General features: G+C 48.8%; 1 protein-coding gene across 2 annotated transcripts in view; it reads right to left on the minus strand.

Annotated features, from left to right (window-relative positions):
* Positions 1–210: 210 nt before the first annotated feature.
* LOC108154915 (protein similar) overlaps positions 211–21,829 on the minus strand; it is a 64,315-nt gene continuing 42,696 nt past the window's right edge. For both annotated transcript variants that reach the window (XM_017285374.2, XM_033389413.1), the window contains exons 8-12: positions 19,650–20,482; positions 14,225–14,697; positions 13,324–14,140; positions 11,400–12,103; positions 211–1,890 (exon numbers count right to left, since the gene is read on the minus strand). In XM_017285374.2, coding sequence (XP_017140863.1) covers positions 1,222–1,890; positions 11,400–12,103; positions 13,324–14,140; positions 14,225–14,697; positions 19,650–20,482 — 3,496 coding nt within the window. In that variant the 3' untranslated portion in view covers positions 211–1,221. The remainder of the gene's footprint in view (positions 1,891–11,399; positions 12,104–13,323; positions 14,141–14,224; positions 14,698–19,649; positions 20,483–21,829) is intronic.

The raw sequence follows: 21,829 nt of genomic DNA on the forward strand, positions 1-21,829 counted from the left end.
AACCGAATGTCGACGATAAGCGCCTAGGTATAAAAACGATATTTTGGAGAAACAGTCAACATCGATCCTACGGCTACCACACGCAGACCATCGATCACGGCCGGGAGGGGAACGACGGAAATGTAATCCGTAACAATAACAATAGCAATGTTTATTGATGCCGCAACGGTTCTTAACGTTTTGCCCAGTATAAATAAAATGGCGTACAGATTTTCTGCATGCAACTTTCATCGAAATGAATTCTATATTTATTTGCCAATACAATATCAGAATGAATAATTTGAAAAATAGTGACAGCGTCGAAAGACTTGAAACTCTTAACTAAATAAATTTTTTTTGTGGATCCGGCGCCTTAAACAGAACTAAAACTAATTTACATAAAGAACCGGGACGAACGGGAAAACAAAATAGAAAAATGATTGAAATTAGTCGACAAAAAGATTTAATTGATACAAATGCACAGAATATAGTCTGGAGTTAAGAACAAAGAAATTAATATAGTTTAAATATAACAGCTACAAATTTGTCTTGTACCATTTGAAAACATTGAAATTGCTGACTTACATTGCTAATTACATGTATTGTTTTTTTGTTGTTTATTCTTTTGTAAAACGTATTTAAAAACTTTTTTTTCGTCACAGCTTTTGAGCTTGAAAGTCATAAAAACAACTACAACCATCACCAAAAACCTCTTCGAGCCTTCGAGCAGCAAAAGCTATGAACATTTTTTGCCAAGAAATTTTCTTGTTCGTTTTATATTTTTTGAAATTTGCTTCTTTCCTCTATTTACTTGTGTAAACTGGTTGCATATAGAAAAACATTAAGACTAAAGTACATACATGTATATTCTCTCGTTCTAGGCAGTTAACATGGCTACAAAACTATTCAAATATGGTTAACTAAACCCTTCCTGTTTGTGTTTCGGTTAGCTAGTGGTCTGTTCACGGGTGGGTTGTGGGTTTTCTTGTTTTCTTGTGTGTTTCAGAGTGGTAGGGATTGGTAGGGATTGAGTGGTCTAGGATCTGGGGTGAAGGGTCGGGGAAGTTGGCTATAATTTCTACCTTCACGCAAGGCTAAAACATCATCTTTTGGTTTACCTTTCCTCTTCGATTTTCACTGTAATTTCAACGATTTTGTTTCCTCTTTCTTTCCGCAGGCACACGAAAATGCAGTGCATGATAAACTGTGCGTCTCCCTTCCACTTCCGACGCCTCCAACACCCTAAACGATCTCCGACCAGCCGAGCACCTGCTCCAATTGACTCTCGCTAAACTCGAAGCCACCCTCGCTCATGATGTAGTCGTCGTTGCAGAGGTCCATCATGGCCGGGGTGTGCAGCAGGGGATTGCTGTTGTCCAAAAACGATATCGAGGCCTTCCTGCTGGGAGCGCTGCTACCGTTGTGGCATCCTTCGGGCTCCTCCTCGCCCACATGTTGCTGCTGTGGGATTACATCGAGAGGCGGAGGCGCAGACTCCTCCAGCCCAGTGGCCCTGTCGCTGTTCGTGATGAGCACCCGTTTGCGTGGCGACACCGATGATCCGTCGACGAGGCTGTTCTCGTCGATGCCGCTGTCGCTGGAGGCATCTGTGTCGCAGGCCGTCAGGCCCGGCGGCACGGAGTCGTCCAAAGAGACTACTGACCCGGCATCGCCATCGCCTCCGCCCGCGTCAGAGCCGCTGAAGACCGGCGACAGCTGGAAGTTGGTGCCGCTGATCAGCGGATTGTGGTGATAGTTACGGAGCACGGCCGACGTGGAGGTGTGACAGTGCAGGGGCAATCCGTACTTGCCGTAGCCGCCAAGCGGAGGCGATTTCGGTCCGGTCTGATCCTGATCCAGGCAATTGTCGTCTATAATCATCGGTTCGGAGACGTCTTCGGGCTCGTTAACCTGTTTTCAGGGGGTGGTAGAGAAGAGCACAAAATAAAAATTCAATTAGTAAGGGGTTTTCGTGGGGAACGACACTCAATAGCTGGAAGCACACGCCCAGGGCTCTGTAAATGCGAAAAAGGTACAATTTATTTCCCTGCTACAATTTGTTTTGAATAATTGGATCGATTTTCTTTACGTACTGACTTATTATTAACTTATCGTCATTAATTATAAGCGAGGAGTTTCAATTACAATTACAATTAAATCTTAAGGACCGCAATCTGAACGTAAATTAATTGAAATTAACCAATTTGCAGCTTAATTACACCCTGGATCACTCGTGACTCCCTGGAGTATGGTACCATTCCCATTCCCATTCCCATTTTCATTTCTATGCAAATGGCAGCGATTAACTCTACGATACCTGGAGGCAAATTCTAATACCTTGTCAGGCAACGAAAATTGTAAAATCTAGCGTAAAAAGTGGGCTAAGCCAAAGCCAGTCCAGGCCAGGCCAGGCCAGGGAAATGTTTAAAGTCAGAAGACATTTACTCAGACAAGCCTAATTCCCAGTGGGGCCTCCCGAGAGCGAGCAACAGCAAGCCGCAGGCTCTGCCAGTAAAAGTCAAGCGAGAAGGCCCCCCAGCCACCCACAAAGCCACAGCCCAAGGAACCAGTCGAAGGGTGGCCGCAATAAATCATATTTTAATGATGGCCCACAGCCGGAACGGTACGGGTCTGCTGCTGGCTGAAATTCGAGTAGAATCCAGCAGCGGAGCTTTATTATGCTGTGGATTTCAGATTGACACAAAGAACTCCTCCCACATCCCGAGTCAGAGTCCGAGTACGAGTCCGAGTCCGAGTATGAGTACGAGTCGCTGTCTATTCCCACCAGACAGACTGACAGGAAGTGGGGAATATATCAGTTTCGATGGCTGCCAAGCTGCCGCCAGCAATTCTCAGTAATGACAACCGGCCGATGACGAAGATAAAGTTGCCAAAAATTGCCCTGCCGGCACTCCACTCCACTCCACTACTCGTGTGGTGCAAAGTGGGTTCAAGTGCAGTCTATTGAACCCCTGTTCGGCGATGCTTTAATGGGGTTTTGTTTGTCTCCGATTGCAGCGAGCGGAGCGCTAATTGCTGCAGTCCGACGGCAATTACGGACGAAAAGCGAAAGTGCTGTAAGTTGATCGATGGGCAAACAAGACGCGTAAGAGAACAAAGCCAGCAGTCAGCAGCCCCCAGCCCCCAGCTGCAAGTGAAAGTCATTTCAGTGGAATCCCAAACGTTGCTCCTCCAGGCATATCATCGAGGACGACACATTAACAGCTGCCGCACACAGCGATAGGAGACGAGACCGCCCATAAACATCTTACGCTGTCGCGGGGCGTCGGGGCGTATGCGCAACAAAATGGTGAAAAATTCTGATGGCACGCGCAGTGCCTTCCCGAGGGCATCGACGGCCGGGGAATAATAGGTTTATTGTTTGATATATATTGTGTGCCGCGCACGAGCCGGCTTTCACTCATTCATGGGCATTGGCCTAATATTCTCTAATAAATTATTAAAGGCATTTGCTGCCACGCAAAACGAAACTATTGGAAGGAAACCGGACAGAATCCTAGACAAATTGTCCGCGGCAAAGGTTTCCGGGTGGGTCCTGCCATCCCGATGGCATTACAATAATTGGCAGGCGAAAGCCGAAAGCCGCTAGGAGGAGCCTTCTCCTTTTCGCCTTTTCGAGCGTCAACTTTATGGCGGATTTCCACTTTCGCCTGCGTTCTGCTGAGCTGTGCAGCGCCGTTTAAAGCCATCTAATTGGATTTTTTTGTTTTGTATGGCACGGGCTCGCATCGCATTTCATCGACGCTGAAACGCGCTTTTTGGGGGTAGCCACGCCTATGGCAGAGCACGAAAGTCCAATAGAAAAACAAAAGTAATTAAAGGCAAACTTTGCTTCCACTTCTGCCAAGTTTCTGCACAAAAATCTGCTGTCACCGCACAATAAAGGGGCCCATTTGATAGCGTACAGCACACAGCACAGAAGTAGGCAGCAAATGTCCTTAAAGGCCTCCTGCGCGTGGGTGGAGTACAGTCTCACTTGGCTGACTGCCAGAATGGGTCTGGGCCTGGGCCTGAGCCTGGGCAGCAGTTTAAACTCTTGCCCCTCTTGTTGCGTAATTTGGCCGGCAGACTCCTGGGAAGGCGCCGCAGTTCAATAGAAATTGGCTTCGTCGCCCCGGGCTCTCGATTCGGCTGCTTGTGCGCGTTGCGTGCAGGAAAGGATTGCCCAGGCCCCCCCCCCTAGATGCTGCCATAGATGTTTGCATTTTACTGAGTCCTGCCCGAATCATGGCATAACGAGGAGAAATTGAAATTGAAAACTGGAACCCACCTGATTGCCTTCTCGAAATCAATAAGCAATAAAGTTGAATAACTCACGCGCCAGTGGCAGCGGCAGTGGCAGGGAGACAATGTGGCGTATACGTAATGCAATTGTCGTCAGGCATATTTCCCCTTGACAAGGACTGTGCTTGCGTGTGTCTGCTTTCTTGGTGGTGGATTGCGTAGAATTTAATTTCGTCACAGCGTTCATGTGTGACGAAAATTTGTCATTTGTTTACAGGCAAACGAGGCGAAAGATTTAAATTCTGCCTGAAAGTGAAACCCCAACCCAAGTCCCAGGACGAGCCCACACGGAGATAAGAGAGAAAGTTATCCGTGTGCTTGGCATACTTAAGTGCTCCTCTGGCGGGGCAGGCCAGGCGGCGGAAGGCAGTAATGAATTCGAAGCCAAGTACAGCCTGCCAGGACCAAGGCAGGACCAGTTTTGCTGACTTGATTAGCGGACAGCATCATTTATTCCAATCAAAAGATTTCAATAAATTGCCAGTCAGTCTCTCAGTCCCCCAGTCTCCCAGTCTCCCAGTCAGGCAAATAGAACACACAATAGAGATTAATCAATTCCCTGGCTGGCATGGCATGTCCTGGTCCCGCCTGTCAATACAAATATGCTATGCTGGAGGGCAGGGCAGGCCAAATATATATATGCACATAAATCGAAAAGCGGCAAAAGAAAAGTTGTAAACAGACTACTCCTTCCCCACCCCCCGCCCGCTGCCCCAAAATGTAGGTGCAAGAAAAACACACAATTTCCCCCCTTCGATTGGGGTTTTCTCTGTGCTGTTGCCCGCCTCTGTCCTGGGTTTTCATCTGCCGAATACGATTGGGAGGCAGGATTCGCAGGTTTTCCGAGGAGGAGGTTTTCGCTGGGGGGGTTTTTGCTTTATTGTTTTATTGGATTTACTAAAATATTTATTAAAAGTTTATTAAAATACTTTATAATCCAGATATCATATTCCGTATTCCATATTCCATATTCAGTATCGTATCGTGTTACATATCATATATATACGCATGTATATGTGTAAGTTGCTTGACATCTTGTATATCTGTATATGTATATGTATATTGTATAGGTGTATATGTATGTATAATATTGCATACTCTGCGGCGCTTAGCCTTACGATTCGAGTCTAATTCAAGGCTAGTTCCGCTGTCTACTCCGCTCTATGCTTCAATTTGCGCTAACTTCTTGTGGGTGGAGGGAGGATAGGGGCAGGGGTCTCTCAGGTTGCGAGGTCTGTGAGGAGGTATTCTCGGTGTCTCTTGCTTGGCATTGTGCGGCATGTGGCATGTGGCATGTGGCATGTGACCTGTGACCTGTAAGCTGCTTACTGCTGACGGGGCACAAATAATTGTTGCAAATTAACTGGCCTGCAGAGGCGAAAGGTCCAACTGATTTGTTGGCATGGCAAATACAAGTAATGCCCCATGAAAATGACTCTTCATTTGTTTATGCTCTTTGACAAATGAGTGTTCCCAGCCCCCGCCCCCGCCCCGGCGAGACGAGTCAAGGCTCCAAGATAGAGCTAAAGCGGTGCCTGTGTGCCTGCCACCTGTTGATACGCCCATTCGCGAGCAATCATATTATAATTTTGCATAATGCCTGCACAATTAATCAGGAAGCCAAACGAGAGGTCGAGGTGGAGGTAGAGGTAGAGGCCCTGTATGAACTTCAAATTGACTGGGAAATCCATATATGTTAGCTGGATATACATGCTAGAAAGGAGCCAGGAAGGGCATTAATCAAAATCATCCAGCCGCCAAATCAATTGCAACGGGGGGCCGGGGCCACAAAGTGCTTGTCACCTCCGACCTGGCTCTGGCTCTCCATCAGAGCAGTCCTTCAGCTAGACTTTGACATTTACTTAAGTTATGATGAGTGGACTGAATCGTCGAGAGCTCGCTTCAGGGAAGGGATATGTCATGGGTGTATCGGTGTATGAGTTGCTGCTCCTCTCCTCGCCTGTCTGTCTGTCTGTCTTCATTTGCTAGCCAAAAATTACGGCCCAGCTAATAAAGCTGTGGCACAGTAAATCTGATTTGGGGGTGGGTGAGTGGGGACTTGGGGCGTGGCAGTAGACTTGATTTGTTCTCTCACAAAAATTTCACTAAAATGTACTTTGCGTTACTTTACTTTACTTTACTTTACTTGACTCTGAAGCATTTTCCGAGGTATGCAGGTTTCGGCTTTGTTTTGTTTTAGGCTATAAAAATGACACAACATTTAGTTTAGTTTAATTTTAGTTTTAGTTTTACTTTTACTTTACTTGCTCTAGGTTTGGTTTAGCTTTTAAGATGTAATTAGGTTAGTTTTTGGTTTTTTTTAGTCATACTTGGGCTCTAGTTTAGCTAATCCTTTGCTATAAATGCGAGACACATACAACAAGATTTGGAGGTAGTAAAAAACGATTCGGCCCCACCCTTCGCATCCCCATTGGGGATGTATGTGTGGGGCACTGGTAATCGTACTGGTAATCGTTATCGTAATCGTATTTGTAATCGTTATCAAAGGGTCGCACAACATTCACTAAGAGGTGTACAATATTGAACTATCAAATGTCGGAGTAGGTATAGGGCTATAGGGGTATAGGGGGGTATAGGTGTATAGGGGGATTAGAGGTATGTATGTGTATGTATATTTTAGTTAAATGTATAATGTCTTTGTCGATGCGCTGGCATTGGCCTCCTTTAAACCGGAGGATGCACGTATGCATGTATATGTATGTGTACACGAGGTAGTATGTGAGTGCCGCACCGCTCGAGCGCGCTCGGGGGCCGCGGTCTGCACGATCGTACTTATACATGTACTGAGGTATTTGTGGTATATTTGTGGTATTGTATGTACTTTCTGTTCGATCTCTTTGCACTCCGTCTCGATAAAGCTATCTATCCACTGCTTTCATTGCTGTTCTGCTCTCCATTCTCATTCCCATTCCCATTCCCACTCCCACTCGTACTCTCTTTCCTATTCCTTTCCCATGCCTTCCTTCATTTCCTTCTCTGTGCCATACGTAACGCCAAAAAATTTCAACTAAATGTGGGACTGGGGATCGTCGTGATCGTCTAAACATATGAAGTCGTTAATGTTATTGTTATCGTTAGTCGATTCAAATTTGACTTGCTCTGGGGATCGTAATACTATCGTCTCGATATCCTATCCCATATCTAATATTAGGCAGATTAGTTTTTAGTTTAGTTAAAGCCACATCGATTAATTTTGAGAGTTCTCTAGCTTACTGTCGGTTCTCTGGTGTTACATCCCTATCCCTATTTACATCTCCCAGGGCTTCCTGCTTAGATCTATGTTTAAGTTTCGAGGTTTGTATATAATTTTTGAGAGTTTTCGGCTCACAGTCTTTTCGGGCTATAATAATTATTCAAATACTCTCAAATCCGCCTGGATCTGGGTTTAGCTCTGACTAAATGATTATCGAGAGGAATATATCGTAGTACATGCTAATTGTCTGTATATATGTATGTACCTATATGGTATGTGTACGGTATTTGTCTAGTTAGTTGCTTCTTCTTCTGATGCTCCTAGTGCTACGTACAGGACTCGAGGATTGCTTTTCAATTTGTCTAAATGTTCTAATCTTAGTCTCGTATCATCTCGTCTCGTCTCGTCTCGTCTCGTCTCGGGGGTTCCTGCTAACAGTATAATTTGCTATAATTTCTGAGCTGATTGCGAGAGAACACGCTTGGCTTCATTGTGTTTCGTTGAGAGTTCTTTGAGGGCTGTTCCATTCCGTTCCGTTTCGTTTCGTTCCGTTCCGGAGGTAGTTTCGGTTTACAGTACTGCGGGTGGGTGCCCGCGAGGTAGTTTCGGTTCGGTTCCGATCTGTCTGTCTGTCTGGCAATTTCTCCTATGAATTGTTCTATTCTGACCAGAGAAGCCTTCTCCTTGAAGCCTCCACTCCACTCCACTCTGCTCTGGAGCCGCGCAAACAAAACATACATCAACAAAAAAACTAAGAAGAAAAAAGAAGAGAATTAATGTAAATAATGCATAGAGCGCCCCCAAGTAGGCAGAAAATATTTGTCCAAGCACACACATGTGTCACAGGATAATGCAAATTGGCCCGGTCCCGGTCCCGGTCTCGGTCTCGGTCCCGTTCCCGGTCCCCGACAGCATGTTGCAAGTGCCGCAGCCAATTAGGGGAAGCGGACGATTCATTAGTGCAGGCCATACCAGTAGGCACCACCGAAGCCATGACGCACAAGTGCGAGCCTGTGCCGTGTGCCTTTGCCGCTGCCGCTGCCACTGCCACTGCCACCGCCACTGACTGGGCTGGGAAGCTCGTGTAGCCCATAAAACCAACGGAGCAGCGGAGCCGCCCAGCCCGGGTGCCCGAATACATAAGAGACACGTGCCGCAAAACAGAAAGAGCGACTGAGGCAGAGGCAGAGGCAGAGGCAAAGAGCGTTGGCGGTTGCTCTCTCCTTCGGCCCAAGCGGAAAGTGAAAGTCAAAGTGAAAGCGAGAGCGATGGAGAGTGCGAGTGAGCGGAGAGCCAGAGCTGTGTCAGCTGTGTGCTCAAAAAAAGGAAAATAAAACACCCAGAGGATAGACACAGATGAGAGTGGGAGTGGGAGCTAGGACGTGGGGAGTGGGCCTAAGAGAGGTGCAAAATCAATACGGATACGGAAGGGAAAATCAAGCGGGAATGCGACACGCGCTGGAATGCTAATGTGCTGCCGGGCATGGAATCCCAGGCAATCCCAGGAATCAATGGCCCGACTAAAGTAGTGTCAATAGTGTAGGAGGCCGCTGCCTTCCGCTCTGCCATTTTAAATTCTGGCAGGGATGGCAGGAAGGGCAGGGGAGGGACAATCGTACGATTGTACACTATTTGCCATCTGGATATTTATGATTTCGGGATTCGTTTTCGGGTGCCGGCTCTAGAGGGTGCTCTATCCAGCTGGAGGGGAAAAATGTGCGTCAGACACGCAATGGACTGCAGGGCCAGGGGCAAAGTTAATTAAGCTGGTAAGCCAGGGAGGGAGAGGGAGACGGAGGGTAGGGGGCCTGGCGACACAATGGGAACACAAATTCGTTGTGTAACAGGGACCCCGACCTCTGAACCCTCCACTCGACAGAGTGGAATGATGTATGTAGGTCAGTACGTGGCCCAGTGCAGAAAATCAATAAAAGATTTTTGAAAATATTTAAAGGAAGGAAAATCAAAACAATTACAGTAATACATAAACGTAGAACGTTTTCTGGTTTTTTGGTTTTTTGAAAAATCACTCCTTCGTTTATGCGTGTGTGTGTATTAAAAGGCTACAAATAATAGAAACAAAAACAAAAGGTCTAAAAACTAAATTACAAACGAATCAAGGGCTTCTGCTCCGCGCAGGCGGTGTCCGTGTCGGAGTCCCAGCCGTAGCCGGAGCCGGAGCCCGGAGCCGGAGGCCGAAAGTTAAAGCTTCAGTGGCGACCCGAGGTTTGTTCTAAATACGCTCTATTATTTTCACTATAGTATATATCGTATGTCTAGAGGTATTCGTATCTATATATATGTATATGCCGTTGAGGGATCTGCCCAACACGAGGATTGTTCTTTTAATTGCTAATAGTTGCTAAAACGTATGTATATATATATCATATATGGATGTTTATATAGGTGTATTTGTGAGTGTGTGTGTCTGACTCTTCACTAGAGAATTAGTGCACAGAATTGATGTCTTCTAGCTTAAGGTGAAGTGTGTTGTGTTGTGTTTTCTTTTCTTATCATTTTCTTTTGTCTTAGTTTCTTAGTTAGGGATTTCCCACCTTCTTCCTCTCTCTCTTGGTTTTTTGTACGTTCAGCGCTCGAATTTCAGGGTTCAATTTTGTTACTCTTTGCGTTTCACAAATCTTGACAATTTACACAGTTTTCGTTTACAGTATTCTCGTTCTTTCAAACAAAGAAAGAAACAAACAAACAACGAAAAAGGCCAAAAATGAGTTCGAATCAAACGCTGTCCTGTCCCTATCTCTATCTCTGTCTCTGTCTTTCTGTGACCTGTCTCCATCCTCCTTTTCTCGTACCTCTCTTTTCCCTCAGTCCAACTGCTTATATATCTAACAAATTCAGGATTCCTCGAACAATTTGAATAAGTCAACAGAAATCATAAGGTCAAAGGCTACAATACAGGGGGATGACGATCCAGAATCAATAAACAAGAATCGATAATTAGAAACTCAAACAACAAAAGCAAATGCTATCACAGTAAAAAACTTAAAGTTGCCATATTTGAATTTTAATAGTTTACAATTTTATTGCAATTGTTTTACTCATCCGTCATCCGTCCTCCGTCCTCCGTCCTTCGTTCTCCGTCATGCGTCAACCCACGTCCGGAGTCTGCGATTTGCGATCTGACGATCTGTCGATCCGCCGTGATCTGTGATGCACTCGCGGTGGATCGATCTATCAATCGCCTTGCCTATGCCTACGGTTTTACGTTTTATTTTATGTACAACAGAGTAGTAGTGTTTATGCTCAACAGAACAGAGAAGGTATAACAACATGCTTATGGCGCTATGGCTTACGGCTTACGGCTCTCAACTTAAAATGAAATCAACAAATCGCGCGCCAAGCTAAAACTTAAAGATTAAAGATACACGCGATACATCCTCGTCATCCGCTTCGCATCTGCATCTGCAGCTGCATTCGCAGCCGCATCAGCGTGCGCACTATTTTAAATAGTCTACAAATTTATAATTTTAAAGTCCACGCTGCAGCTGCAGCTGCCACTGCCACTGCAGCTCTTACACATCTACGGCTATCATCTATCGGCTATCGACTATCGACTACTTCCTAGGTCTAAGGACTACACGAATAGAACGCCCCCCACTCTTTGAGAGGTTTGTTTTAGTTTTATATAAAATCGATCCATTTACAAAGACAAATTGTAGAAATGGGCTTGTCCGTGTGGTTTACGAGTAACTTAGCAGCTCCTTGGTTTAATCATAGCCTTGGCGTTGCCATTGCTTCCATTAGCTAATTGAGAGGCGGGTGAAGGTCTCCGGTCTCTGGTCTCGCGACACTAGAACCTCTAGAGTCTGGAGTCTAGAGCCTAGACCTTGGCCAGCTGCTTCTTGGGCCGCATGGGCACAATGCAGTAGCCGGCACTTACGTCACGTCCGCTGACGAGTAGGTTCTTCAGCACCGAGTTCGACTGCTGCTGCTGCTGGAGCTTCTGCTGCTGCTTGCCCTCCGCGGTCTGCTGCCAGCGGTCGCCGGCCGCCCGCTTGCCAGCCAGCGTCTGCTGCTGGGCCGAGTCCTTGCCGATCAGCTGCTGCAGCAGCTGCGGCGACTGCACATCCAGGCAGATGGTGCCGCTCTTCAGGCGCTTCGATTCCACCGGGTTCCCCTGGCTCGTCTGGCTGTTCAGGTGACGCTTGCTTCCGTGCTGCTGCTGCTGCTGCGGCACGAGGATCTGCTGCATGGCTGGCTTTCCGAGGCGCTGCTGCTGCTGCGTCGTTGTCTGCTGCGGCTTGCTCTCCACCAGTCGAATGGTGGCCTTCGTGGTCACTGGCGCAATGCTCGCTCCGTTCAGCAGCTTCATGGTGGCGGTGGGTGCCTGCTGCTTGGTGGTCAGCATCAGCTCCTGCAGCTGCTCCTGCTGCTGCTGTTGCTGTTGCAGCATGCTCTTGTTGTTCTGAATGGTTATCAATGGAACGGCATTCAGGATGACGTTCTGCTGCTGCTGCTGCTGCTGCTGTTGGTGCTGCAGCAGCTGGATGGTCGTCGCCTTGCAGGGGGAGGGCGAGGCAGCCGGACTGACGGCAGCCTCTGCCATGTTGATCTGCAGCAGGTCCCAGCAGTCCAGATTGGAGGCTAAAAGAGTCGGTCAGACATTCGTTAGCAAAATTATATTCTCAATAGGAATGGCCATGGAGATGGCAGGGGAAATGGAAGCGGAGATGGTGGCGTTGGGTGGTACATTCTTGTGGGATGTTGAAACATGCTGCCTAATCCCTGCCCCTGTTGCCGATGCCCCCTCCTGGTGGTCGTCGGAGAATCGGAGACAAAATTAGTTCCTTTGCCCATGACATTGATGCTAATTTAAAACAATAATATTTTGCCTGCCAGCAGAAGAGGCAGGCCAGAACAGAACAGAGCATTTCGCACATAAATAATCGAGAGAATCTTCTGAATCTGAATCTGAATCTGCAGATACAAGTGTACATATATCTTTGTATCTGTGCTGCGGCCTTTGTCTCCGTATCTTTCTCCGTGTGGCCACGTATCTACTCGAATAGAATAGATATAGTTTTCTCTGTGTGTGCGAGTGGCATAAATCAGGCAGAGATTAGCCGAAGGTGGAAATATCATAGAGGCCTAAAAGGCATCTGCCGCTGCCGCTGCCGCTGCCACAGCCCCACCTGCCTGTCACATTTGGAGGCACTTGCAGTCAATACATCTGACAGGGCCATGCGGCTGCCTCCGACAGTGGCAGGCAGGCATCAATCACGGGCACAGCCCAGGATGGAGACCCCTCCTCCCTGCCCACTGCCTTTGACATGTGTCAAAGGTAAGAGAGCAATGTGTGAAAATTACGCAAAATCGTTTACAAAGCACTTTCGCTCCCTTCAGAAGAGCCACGTCGTGGCTGCCTCGAAGGAGAACCCAAGAACGAGGGTATCGAATGGAATGGAATCGAAAAACTTGGGCCCCCATCAATTAGCTCTCCCGCAGCTCCCCCTCTGGCCGGCCGCAGTGACATCTTCCGCGACACGCAACAATATTTCTGAATATTTTCCTCCTCTATTTTTACATGTAGGCGTTGAAGTGCGTGTGTGGCGTGTTTCGGGTGTGGGTATGGGTGTGCGTGTGCGTGTGTGTGTGCGTTGGCAGCATGTCATAAAAAATAAAGCAAGCATAAAGTTTTTTCTGTTTTCTGTGGGATATTTTTAGCCAGGCAATGCCATCAAATTAGGCCTCTCCAAACCAGGAGGATCCCTCCCCAAAGCTATCCCATCGATTGTATCTATCTATCCCCAAGCATGGACTGATGATGGTGATCTTCCGCCTGCATCCTTTCCCTTGATACTTACAATCCTTGCTGTAGTCATTCTCAAATGCATCCTCAATGGAATGACTCAGGCTGGGGGCCATCGGCACCTCGTACTTCTCCTTCTTGCACTCTGAGGTGCTGAGGCTGAGCAGCTGCTGCTGCTGCTGGCGTTGCTGCTCCTCCTGCTGCTGCTGCTGCTCCTGTTGCTGCTGTTCCTCCTGCAACTGCAACTCCTGCTGCAGTTGCTGGAAGCTGCGAAAGTCGCTGGTGGCCTCCTGCTGCTGATGCTGCTGGAGACGCTCGGCGCACTCCTCCGCGATAGGTCCGCCACTCCCTCCCAGGATGGAGAGCGTTCCGTTGCCCGTGCCACAAAGCAGGGCTGCCAGCTCGCTCGAGTCGGTGGTGAAGACTCCGCCGGCCTGCTGCTGCTGGTGGTGTTGCTGCTGCTGCTGGTGCTGATGCTGCTGCACTGGCGATGGCGACAGGGAGGACACTGTCGATGCGGGCGACGAGCACAATGAGTTGGAGAAATGCTGCTGCTGCTGCTGCTGCTGTTGTTGCTGTTGCTGCTGCTGCTGCTGTTGCTGGTTGTACTGGCTGTATGCCTGCTGCTGCTGGTGGTGGTGCTGCTGCTGTTGGAGCAGCTGCAACTGCTGAATGGCATCGATCTCCTTGGGCATGGATCCGTGCAGGTCCTCGGGCGGACACCACATGAGGTCCGTCTCCGTGAGCAGGGGCATGTCATCGCCCATCGGGATGTAGGGGGCGCGCATCCCGAAGTCCACGAACGAGAAGTCATCCTCCTGGGTCAGCGAACTGGGGCTGCACAGCGATGGCAGGCTGCTGTCCTCGGGACTCTGCAAAACGGAGAGGAGAAAAGCGTTAGCATTTGCCATTGGAAATCCTCTGGACCCTCCTTAAAGGGTAGGATGTACACCAACCTTCGATGTGATGCTGGGCGAGTGGAGGTGCTGGGAGCAGCTCGTGTCGTTCGACTCCTCGCGGTAGTTGAACAGCGGATCGATGTTGCTGCTGCTGCTGTTGCTGTTGTCGTGATGCTGGTGCTGGTGCTGATGCTGGCTGTTGCTCTGGTGGCTGGGAGTGCTCCCGTTGGAGGCCCCTGCTGCTGTGGTCGCCACTTCTGTGGGCGTGAGCGGGCTGAGGGGACTGCTGGCGTAGCTGCTGCTTTGGCTGCCGCTGCCGCTGTGGCTGTGGCCGCTACTCCTCTGGTAGTGGGGCGCCACGCTGGCCGTCGTCGAGCAGGTGGTCGAGTCCAAGGAGTTGATTTCGTCCGGCAGCAGGCAGGAGCTCATGAGGCCCACCAGCATGTCGCTGAACGGCGTCATCTCGTCCAGCTGGATGCAGGCGGTCGAGGCCAAATGGTGGGACAGATCGTCGGGTTCCTCCTTGAGCACTGAAACAGCGATAGAGACAGAGACAGAGATTTGGTTAGTATCGGTTTCTCCTGGTTTTCTCCTGCTTCTTCGATGCTAGAACTCTCTCAATTCGGTTTCGGTTTCGGTGTTGGTTTGTCATCTACGCATACATTTTGTGGCTGTTAATTAATGGAACCCTTGGCCATTGCCGAAAATTCATTTATCGCCAGAGCTTGTGCCAGAGCTAGTGCCCGAGCCAGTGCTAGAGCCAGAGCACTGCTCTAATTGACAGCTCGTCTCAATTGAATCTAATTGAACGCGTTTCCTCCGTGAATTAGTCGCCTAGTCGATGGTTGCCACTGGCACTGCCCACTACCCACTACCCACTGCCCCATCGAATCGAAATCGAGCCATGATTTTTATGGCTCTCATAACTCTTCCGCCCCTGCCACAGAGGGAGGTAGCAGGGAGCAGGGACGGGGAGGACTCATTAATCAGCATTTTGGGGCAGCGCGCTATCAGCAGCAGCAAACCCCTTTGACGCACACGGAAAAAGTGCGGACAAAGCAAACAGAAAATAGAAAACAAATCGGAGAATCTCCGAGGAGGGAGGCTGCATCCTATTATTCTTAGTGATTTTTCCTGAATTAAATAACTCTCGTGAGGGCACCAATCCGATGCGATTGTCTAAGGTGCACGGCGCTTATCATCTGCCAGAAAGCCACCCCTGCGCTGCCCTCCGACCCCAGGGACTCAGATTCATTCGCTTGGGATGCGGCTCTCGCGTCACGAGCATCTGACCCGATCCCCGCTCCCCGCTCCCCGATCCCCGTCCCCTCTATCAAACATACATATAGTATTATATGGCATATATGCTAATAAAACTGGTCTCAACCGCCTCGGTGACTATTAAGTTGCAATGACAGACCGCAGGCCAAGTAGAATTTCAAATGCATTCGTGAGTGTATTCGTGAGTCTATGGACAGGAATGTGAGTGCATTGCAGGGGGGCTTACTTCGATGGAGTGCCATAAATCCCTCTGACAGCAGCAGCCATATAAGCAGAGGCCTATCGTGCTCTCTCCCAGAGTGGATTAGCCAGCTATCTGTTTTCTGCCCACACACAACTCTCCAGGCGAGTACTGTACATATATATATATATACATATGGTAGCAATAAAGATCCGATTATCTGTAGGGCTTTTTAGGGATGGGATGGGGTGGTGGAACACTCATTCTGGGACTGGGACTGGGACTGGGACTGGGACGGGACGGGACCTGGGACTGGCACCTGGAACCTGCGACTGGCACTTGCTCTTGCGGTCGCTGCATTCGACACAAACAAATTAATTAACAATGCACGCCTAAAGGTGGTCTCCCCCTGCACCTGCCCTTGGGGCAGTACCCGGCACCCGGCACCCGGCAGTGTATTTGTGACTTGTAATTATGGCACTTGAGTGCTATTCAAACGCTGGCATCGCCGCTGTCGCCGAGGCTTTTGCGGAAAAAACAACAGAAATTATGGCGTATGATAATGCAAATCCCCCCCACCTCCATGCCCTCCTTAGACTGCCCCTGCCCCCTGCCGATCCCTCAGAATCGAGTGCAGTTCATGAAATGTGCAAGGCCGCATTTAGCGGCTAACTAAATGGCTAAATGGGCCTACAACGACGACTCGTAAAGAGATGAGAACAGGCCGAAGGCTGGAGGCTGGAGGCTGAGCCGTGACTGCAACGGCGACTGTGGCCATCACCCAGTGAGTGATTCAATCGCCCAATCGAATCGAATCGCATGTGAAAGGCATCTCTGCACTTGAGCCACATTCGGTGGGGCTGTGCACTTGAATATCGTGTGGCGCGTGTACATATATTCGAAAGTTTTTTGGGGAGGGAACAGGTTGCCGCATTAACACACGAGACACAGGCACAGATACAGATACAGATACAGATAAATACAGCACAGACGGACCCGTGACTTGGGAGGGAAATCTTCAGATGATGGAAAGAGAGAACCCAAGCGAAAAACAGCCTCAATTTAAATAAATTTATGTCATCATCTTTGCAATTGAAGAGCCAGCAGCTCCTGCTCCTCCGCTTCTCCATTCCTTCATTCTCGTGTCGTGCCGTGACGTGACGTAGTTCCAAATCAGAATCAGAAAAAACAAAGACTGAGACAGAGACAGCATCGAAAATGACTGCCGGACACTGGCACTTAAGAAGCGACCAAAGCCAGAGACAAAACGGGGCCACAGGGCGATGCCTTGGCGATGCTTTTTTCTGTTTTGTTTTCCGTATGTAAGAGCCCAAAAATATTGAACGATTACACAGCAGAGCCACACAGACGACTCTCAGACAATCAGCGATGGAGCGAGTGAAGCGGCGATGAACTTGAACTGCCGCACCGGGCCGGACAGCCCGTACGGGCCGTACAGGCGGGGTATTATCATCCCATCCCATCCCGTTAATGTGATTAGGGAAGGAGAAGAGTCTGTCCCTCTGCCTCTGTGCATGGACAGTCGTGTTGGACTCGTGCTAATCACGATAGGAGTGCGTTTACACGTCATGCCCCATCGATCCGTTGGAACATAATGGCTGTCGGCCCCATAAATGGTATATTATTGGTCTATATTTATGGGCAGCAATGTGCTTTACGTGTTCCTGTTTTTTTTTGCTGCTTCTGTTATCGTTACAAATATTTGCTTGCGGATCGGATAACAGCATAAAGCAATTACAGTGAAGCTTCTGTTGTTGATTGTTTGCCCATGGATCTAGATTCTGGGCCGTAGAAGGAGGAGTATCTGTGCACCGGACTGCAGTGCCCTGCTGCCTTCGAGAGTATCTTCTGGACTGCAATCGCAATCAAACGCTGATTAGACGAGTGGAATATCTCAAGTTTGAGGGAAAGCAACCTGCCCATAGTTCTAGAACCATTCCAGAACCCCCTTCCTGATTCCCGAATCCGAAGCTGCAGACGAGACAAAAATAAAGCCAAAGTTGCGGCGGTGCGGCGTTTCCCTGTTTATTTACGTTCCACGAAACGAAAATAAATAAAGCCAATGGCGGAGGGGGGGCGAAAGGTATCCGTATCTGTATCTGTATCGGTAGTATCTGCGGCAGGCAGCGCAAAATGTCAACAGAAAGCGAAAGCGATTAGGGGCAGAGGCAGAGGCAGGTCCCCCTCCTTTCAGAAGAGGAGCAATTTCAAAAAATACCCAAAATTTGGGCAGCAGAGAGCTATGTGGCCAAGTGGCAAACGACGCAGGAGAGCGGTGCTGGAAGGGGAGCGGGACACATGCGAGACAGATCCGCTTGATCCATGGCCGGACCTTGGCACACGCGCCAAAACGTTCCTCTCTCTGTGGCTCTTTCTCCATTCTTTCACTCCCGCTGCGGCCGACGACTGCCGCGCATCGCTTAACATATTAATTGGCTCAAGTTAATATTCATATTTCGGGCTCTTGTCACCAGGCGACAGAAGCGTGCAAGTGGGAGCCCCAAAAAAAATACAAAAAAATTGAAAAATAAAAAAAAGCAAAACAGAAAACAGAAAAGAAAAGAACACAAAAAATAAACCACACACAAATTCTCTCGCCACTAAAAAAGAATATCTAAAATTTTCCAATGGCCTTTCGGATGCTGCCACACACACAATCGGACAGAGCAGAGCGGAGCAGCAGAGTATTTTTCCACAGCGTGAGATCTGACGGATGGGTCCTATAAGATAAATTATTTCCATTCATCGGGGGGTTACATCGAGAGATTCATTGGGAAAAAGCAGCAGAGGAGGATCTTGGGATGCATGTTACTGCTTAGAAACTGCTTTATTTGCACTCTTAGTACTGCTTGTACTGCCTACCAGCCTCTTCCTAGATTCCTACACTGCTTCCCAGCTGCTCAATACTATTCAGAGTCTGATCGACTGCTTGCATCTCAGCGGGATCTACTGCTTACTTTACTCCATCGATAGACACAAAATAAGGGTCCCCAGCGGATACTCTTGTGTCGATTGGTGATCTTTAAATGTATCACATATAATGGGAAGCTGATGCATATGCATATCGGGCCGATTGCATCTGAATTGTTATTCTATTCGAATACGCTGCGTATGCGTAATGTGCCGGCTAGCATGACATAAGAGCCGCCGCTTAGAGCCGGAAAATGCACTGGCAACCGGCATTCGGTTGAGTGAGGAGTGGAACCCAATATATACTACTCGTTTATATGGCTTTATATACATTTATATTATGCACTTATCAGGCGAGGCGAGGCGAAGTGAGGCGAGGCAACCACTGAACATTGTTTACTAAATGCAGTTCTTGGGGGGCGTGGCGGGGTGGAAAGCGAGGGAATGGGAATGTGCTGTGTTGTTGTCTTTACAAGTAAATAGTTTTATTTGCGCAAATTGCGGCCAGAGTCAGGCACTGGCAGATAAGAAGAAAAACCAGCAAACCGACGGACTGATCGCCAGAGCGACGGAGGGACTGAGTGACTGAGTGACTGAATGACTGACCAATCAACCAATCGACGCTGCCTTAAGGGGTTACGACAATGCGTCAAATCACATCAAATAGCGCGCGTCACTGCAAAAGTTCTGCCCCTCGTTGCCCCGTCCCGCATTTATGCATAGAATCTATAAACAACAATCCAAACGATAGAGGCAGAGTCGCAGGCAATACATATGAATGAGCTGTTGTTGTTGTTCTTGTTGTTGTGGAATGTGTGAGCGTGCAAGTGTTGGTGAACGTCGATGAGTGTTGGTGAGCGGCGATACGTTGACTCTTTAGCCTTGAACGCAGCACTGCACCTGATGCATTTGATGGATGTGTACTCGTACTTCATGCAATGCTTTCTACCCTTCCGCTTATCTTGCTATCAGCTTATCAGCGTATCAGCCGGATGATCCCCAACCGAATTGAGTTCGTTCTAAATACATTTAAAAAGTGGATTAGCAGAGTGGTTTAACTTGTGACGGGTGTGTCGCTGGGATACTCACTTGTTAAGCCTCGTCCATCGTCAGCGAATGATAGGAATCCCTTACTCATATCTTGAGTCGCTTGCAGGTTCTGCTGCTGTGGCTGCTGCTGATTGCTCGACGAGAGAATCGCTGCCGTTGCAGTTGTTGTCGGCGGCAGAGTGGGCTCTGCTGTTTTCTTGAACCCTGCCCCTCCTCCTGCTGCTGGGGATATGGATATGGCTGATGGGGTTAGAGGTGGCGCCGGACTGGGCCGGAACACCGAAGCAGTCACCGACTTGGGGCGCTTCTCCTCGATCCGCAGGCTGCCGCCGCAGTTGTTGTTGTTGTTGTTGTTGCTGATCAGCTGTGCTGTGATGGTGCGGGGACCCGGCGAGTGGTTCTCTCGCTTGATGTGGAGTTCTTCTGCCTGCAGTTGTTGTTGTAGTTGGTTGGTGAGTGGTGTTGCTGTTTCAGTTGTTGTTGGTGTTGGTGTTGGTGGGTTGGTTGCAGCAGCAGCAGCAGAAATTTCTGTTGGAATTGAAGTTTTCTTTGCAGCCAACAGCTCTGGCTCTGGATCTGGCTCTGGATTGTTGTTGATTTCCGTCGCCGATTCCTCGCTCACAATCGAAATCGGTATCGGAGTCGATTGGGGCTTCTCCTCAAGCTCTATTGGAGCTTCGATTTTCTTAGCTGTTTCGCAGTTTGATGTTTCTTCCTCTGCTGCTATTGTTGTTGTTGTTTCTGTTGTGTTGTTTTTGTTGTTTTTATCGATGTCAGATGATGCTTGTTGGTGTTGTTGTTGTTGTTCCTTTTGTTCACTTGCCGCCGTTTGCTGAGCGAGTGAGTAAATCTCATGTTTGTTCTCAAGATTACTGCAAGAATGACGAATCGAAGCGCGTTTCGAAATGATTTATATACTTATAGGGTATGCGATATGTCGGTTCTTTGCGTTCTTTTTGTTCATTTGGTTTTCTTTCCGCGTTTGCACTCGTTTGTTACACCCACAGGCACAGAGAAAAGCGCGCGATACAGTCGGGGCAGATACTTTCGTATCTCGGAAATGTATGTGCTTCACAAGGTATCTTCCAACAAAGTATCTGTGCAGTGAGCACACAGAGCACACACAGAATCACACAATCACAGTCGCGTGTGGCAGCAGCTGCTACTGTGTGGCAGCTGCCTCGCACTCGTTCTCTGGTTAGTAATTAGCAATTAGCAGACTTAGAAATTAACACTAGGTCTCCCTCCCGCCCCCTTCAACGAGCCGAATTGAGCCACCCCCACCCCCACCGCACCCTGGAGGGTCGGATGTGTTGCCTAACTAAGGTCTCCCCTGCACCTCCTTAAGTCAACTGATTAACTAGTTAACGATGGACACGGCGGGCGGGGTCTGGTCTGGCCTGGTCTGCCTGGCTTCCCATTACTACATTTCACAACCGCTGGAGCATTGGAAAATTTTCCTCTGCCGATAAGCCCCGCCAATGCACCCGACTTCGGGGTCACCCCCACACCGCCATCCAATCGATCGAGAGCATGGATTCCACGCATCCAGCGTTCACCTCTTATCACTTATCCAGACACTCGGAATCAGAAGCGACGCGTTCGGGGATCACTCGCCGGGCAGCCGTGATAGATAGCGATCGGAAAGGCACTGCTCGCACGGAAGGTGGGTGTGTCCGATGTCTCACAAGGCACAAGAGCTGAAGGCTGAGCAATCCCCCATTCCACCCCACCCACATTGATAAGGCGCCTGCCCCTCCGAATGTCAGTAATCTCTAAAGAGAGAGGGAGAGAGGATAGAGCACAGCAACACGGGCACTCTTCTCGGCGTCTCTCGGCCAAATTTGATTGTTTTGCAAATGTTTTTTGTTGCCTGTCTTTGATAAGATAGTGCGCTCGCCTTCACGATCGGCCGACTCAGGCAGCTGCCTCTGCCCCTGCCCCAACCTCTGGGCTAATGGTCGTGAGGTGTGCATGCATGGAGCGGGTGAGTATCAAACGTTAGACGCGTGAAGCCACCGTGTGGCCCCCGTGAAATCCCCGTGGAATGCCCCGACCCGACAGCCGGTACTGATCGTGATAAAGGCGCCGGCCAGCACCACCACATCATCATCACACGATATTCACAGCTGAGCGGCTGTACGACTGAACGACTGACGACTGAACTTTACGGAAAACACTCGATCGATCTATATTTGTGCGTCGGCGGCCTCAAGTGC

The sequence above is a fragment of the Drosophila miranda genome, chromosome 2 (genome assembly GCF_003369915.1).
Source record: "Drosophila miranda strain MSH22 chromosome 2, D.miranda_PacBio2.1, whole genome shotgun sequence".
NCBI classification, from domain to species: domain Eukaryota; kingdom Metazoa; phylum Arthropoda; class Insecta; order Diptera; family Drosophilidae; genus Drosophila; species Drosophila miranda.